This window comes from Malaya genurostris, chromosome 1 (genome assembly GCF_030247185.1).
Source record: "Malaya genurostris strain Urasoe2022 chromosome 1, Malgen_1.1, whole genome shotgun sequence".
In the NCBI taxonomy this organism is placed as follows: Eukaryota; Metazoa; Arthropoda; class Insecta; order Diptera; family Culicidae; genus Malaya; species Malaya genurostris.
In genome coordinates this window covers 75,474,985-75,478,511 of record NC_080570.1, presented here as the reverse complement: position 1 = coordinate 75,478,511, position 3,527 = coordinate 75,474,985, and the positions used below count along the sequence as shown (strand labels likewise).

The 3,527-nt window shown below is 52.1% G+C and overlaps 1 protein-coding gene across 1 annotated transcript; it reads right to left on the bottom strand.

The window, feature by feature from the left end:
* Positions 1-272: 272 nt before the first annotated feature.
* Positions 273-2,653, bottom strand: LOC131426259 (uncharacterized). Its single transcript, XM_058588863.1, has 2 exons — positions 1,257-2,653; positions 273-1,185 (listed from the first exon to the last, which is right to left on the bottom strand). Exons 1-2 carry the CDS (start codon positions 2,651-2,653, stop codon positions 273-275), a joined length of 2,310 nt encoding a protein of 769 aa, XP_058444846.1.
* Between the last annotated feature and the right edge of the window lie 874 nt (positions 2,654-3,527).

The window sequence follows — 3,527 nt, the reverse complement described above, 5'->3', positions numbered from 1 at the left end:
CCGTCCGGGCCTGGAGCCTTCTTCACCGGTAAGGCTTTCGCTACAGCAATCAGCTCCTCGTTTGATACTCGGATTTCGTCGCCGCGGACATCCTGTACGTCGTACAGTACTGGCGGCCATATCGTAGGCTCATGCTTCGGGAACAGGGTCTCGATAATAGTTTTCATCCTTTCCGGGCACCTATCCGGTGGAACTGCTGGACCTTTCATCTTTGCCATGGCCATCTTATAGGCATTACCCCACGGATTCTCGTTGGCGTTGTTGTTCAGCTCTTATAAACACTCTTTCTTGCTGAGCCTGATTGCCTTGTTGAGTGCGGCTCTTGCTATTCTATAGGGCAACCTTCTTTCCTCCCTTTCGCCGCTGTTTCTAGCTCTCTGCATCCTTCTCCTGGCATGCAGACAACGTGTCCGCAGGTCAGCGATCGTCGAATTCCACCAGTACGCCGGACGTCGCCCATTTCTGGGTTTTCCCATTCTAGGCATGGTTGCATCACACGCACGTGATAGTGTTGCAGTCAGCTCTTCCGCGCTGAGGTTTATTGTGTTGCGCTCGAGCCTCAGTGCTTCCACAAATACGTCCTTGTTAAAGTTCGCTGTTTTCCACTTTCGCTCACCAAACTGCGTTCTGCTTGATTCCACCTGCGAGTCGCGTCCAACACAATACCGGATCGCTTGGTGATCGCTGTGGGTGTATTCTTCGCACACTCTCCAGTGCATGCTCCTTATCATTCCCGGGCTGCAGAAAGTGACATCTATGATGGACTCTCTACCATCCTTACGGTAGGTGGTAGTGGTACCGTCGTTGGCAAGATCTACGTTCAGCTTAGCTAGGGCCTCCAGAAGACTGCTTCTCCTTGAGTTCGTGAGGCGGCTGCCCCATTCGACCGCCCAGGCATTGAAGTCACCAGCTACTACTACTGGTCTTCGGTCGGTTAGCTCTTCCGTTAGTTTGTCCAACATCCGGTTGAACTGTTCGATCGTCCATCGTGGAGGTGCATAACAACTACATATGAAGACTCCGTTGATTTTGGCTATAACAAACCCTTCATCTGCGCAGTGCACCACTTCTTGAATGGGGTATTTTCCCACTGCCCATATCGCTGCTGTTTTGGCTCCGTCTGATGTCCAGTTTCCATCTCCGGGTGGAATTTGGTATGGCTCCGAAATTATCGCAACATCGCATCTATGTTCCGCAACAGATTGCCGCAGAAGATGTTGTGCCGTATCACAGTGGTTGAGGTTAATTTGCACTACCTCCACTGGGACTTCGTTGCACTCGCTCGTTTGAAGGCCGGGCATCTGCTACCGCCTGTAGGATGTTTGTTATCCCCCGTGGCAGCGCAAATTAGGCATTTCGGAGGCTTCGTGCAATCCTTTGCCTTGTGACCTTCCTCGCCACACCTTCTGCATAGTTTGCTCCTATCCGGCCCTTGACAGTTCCGTGCGAAGTGACCAAAACCCAGACACTTGAAGCACACGTCCGGTAGCTGGGAAACGCTCAGTGGACACACAGACCAACCCACACATATTTTCTCCACTTTCAACGCTTTATTAGCTGCATCTACTGGCAGCTTAATTAAGGCTACCTTGGTGCCGTCAGGTCCATTCCTGATACGGATGGTCATCTGGACCTCTCCTAGCTCGCATTGCTCCTTCAGGGCTAATTTTACCTCCTCCTCCGTAGTAATCTCGTCCAGATCTTTACACCGGAGAGTCGCTTCCGGGCACAAGGCTCTTACTTCCACCTTGTTTCCGAGGGCTTTCTCGGTAAGCTCCTTGTACGAGATGCTGCCTGCTTTGGGGTTTCTTTTCAGCTCGAGAAGCATCTCACCATTACCAGTGCGCCTGACCTTTTGCACGTCTTCCCCTAGCTCCTTAAGATCCGGGTTCATCCGCATAGCGCGTAGGACTTCGGCGTACGAGTCGTCGCTCGCTTTGACGATGAGAGCCTCGCTCTTATTCCTCGTCCTGACGACCTTACGTTTTTTGGGCGGGTTTTTTTTGCTCGGTTTCTCCTTTTTTTTGCCCACGACCTGCCATTCAGTGCGGCTGTTTACCGCGTCGGTTGCTTCTGGTGGTAGTTTAGCTCCAGTGACACGGGCATCCTTGTGTCTCTTGGGACCACCTGGTCTAACATCTCCAGGCGATGCCCTTGGCCTCTTTGGTGTGAAGAAGGGCGTGGACTGCACCCCAGGGGGAACACTACTCGCCGTGTTGACCTCCCTCGTAACTGTGTCGGCTTCTGCCCTTTGCATTTGCGCTGCGCGACGTGCCTCTAAAGCAGTTTTCGCCGCTAACAACTCCTTCTCCCCAACTTCTGCTCTCTGCACTACGTTTTTCCACTCCTTTACAGCAGAACCAAGAGCGCCTTGGAGCTTAATCACCAACGCCTTGATGTCTTTGTGCACGTTACTTCTCTTATCCACATATTCGTGCAGCTCGTCCACCAACTTTTTCGCTGCCTCTACCCTCGGTGGTTGTGGTGGTTTCGTCCACGCGCTATACTGCTGCTGACCCTGCTGCTGAGCCTGCTGCTCGTTCGTGTGCTGCTTTTGCACCTGCTGGGTTTGCGGCGGCGGTGTCCTCACCAAGCCACTCTTGACAAACGGATTTGTCACTTCTTTCTCAACTTCGATTTCGATTACTTCCATTCTTTAGGGTCCCCACTCCGGGCCGCTATCTCCACTCGTTGTAGTAGTCGCTTATGATCCCTAGGTTATCTTTGCGAGCAGGGAGGCCTAGCGAGGGTTGAACACGTACCTTCATAGGGTTCGTGTCCAGAGCCGGATCAGCGTAAGCCAGGAGTGCTCTCAACTGGGCCTACTACCCACCTTAATTGGTGCGAGTATTGAACGTACCCGGAGGCCTGCCAAGGTTTTAACGGGACGGAGGCAGACGTACTGTTGGCCCGCTCGCCGTTTCAAGTCGGTATCACCCTTCCTTACTCAGGGAACAGAACAGCACGAATGTCAGCCCATCATCGTCATCCGATCCGTTATCCGCATCATGTCCGTTGTTGTTCGCCGTGGCCAGTATATAATAATCAGGGTCTTACTGGTATCGAACCTGATGTGCCGGTTGGCACTCCTGCTGGGCTTGTGTGCTTTGAGCGGTACACAGTCGCTTTGCTAGGGCCTACTTGCGGATACATGCAGCTTTTTATAGAAGTTCAACAGAGCCCACTGCCGAACCCCACCACATCCTAGGCAGGCCCCCTAACTCGCAGTGGCCATGGGGAGGGTGTGTGTGTGTGTGTGTGTGTGTGTGTGTGTGTGTGTGTGTGTGTGTGTGTGTGTGTGTGTGTGTGTGTGTGTGTGTGTGTGTGTGTGTGTGTGTGTGTGTGTGTGTGTGTGTGTGTGTGTGTGTGTGTGTGTGTGTGTGTGTGTGTGTGTGTGTGTGTGTGTGTGTGTGTGTGTGTGTGTGGACAACACCGAACAGTATTTGCGTGTCCTCACATACAAGTTATAAATAGACACATTTTAAAACTGAACTACTATACTTTAAAACTTAATAAAGACACAATAA

Bases quoted from the DNA above. Each gene is read 5' to 3' on its own strand.
- LOC131426259 (XM_058588863.1), bottom strand. From the start codon at position 2,653: ATGGAAGTAATCGAAATCGAAGTTGAGAAAGAAGTGACAAATCCGTTT. The intron at 1,186-1,256 runs GTAGTGCAAATT...TGCGGAACATAG, and splicing joins GCAACGAAGTCCCAGTGGAG to ATGCGATGTTGCGATAATTT.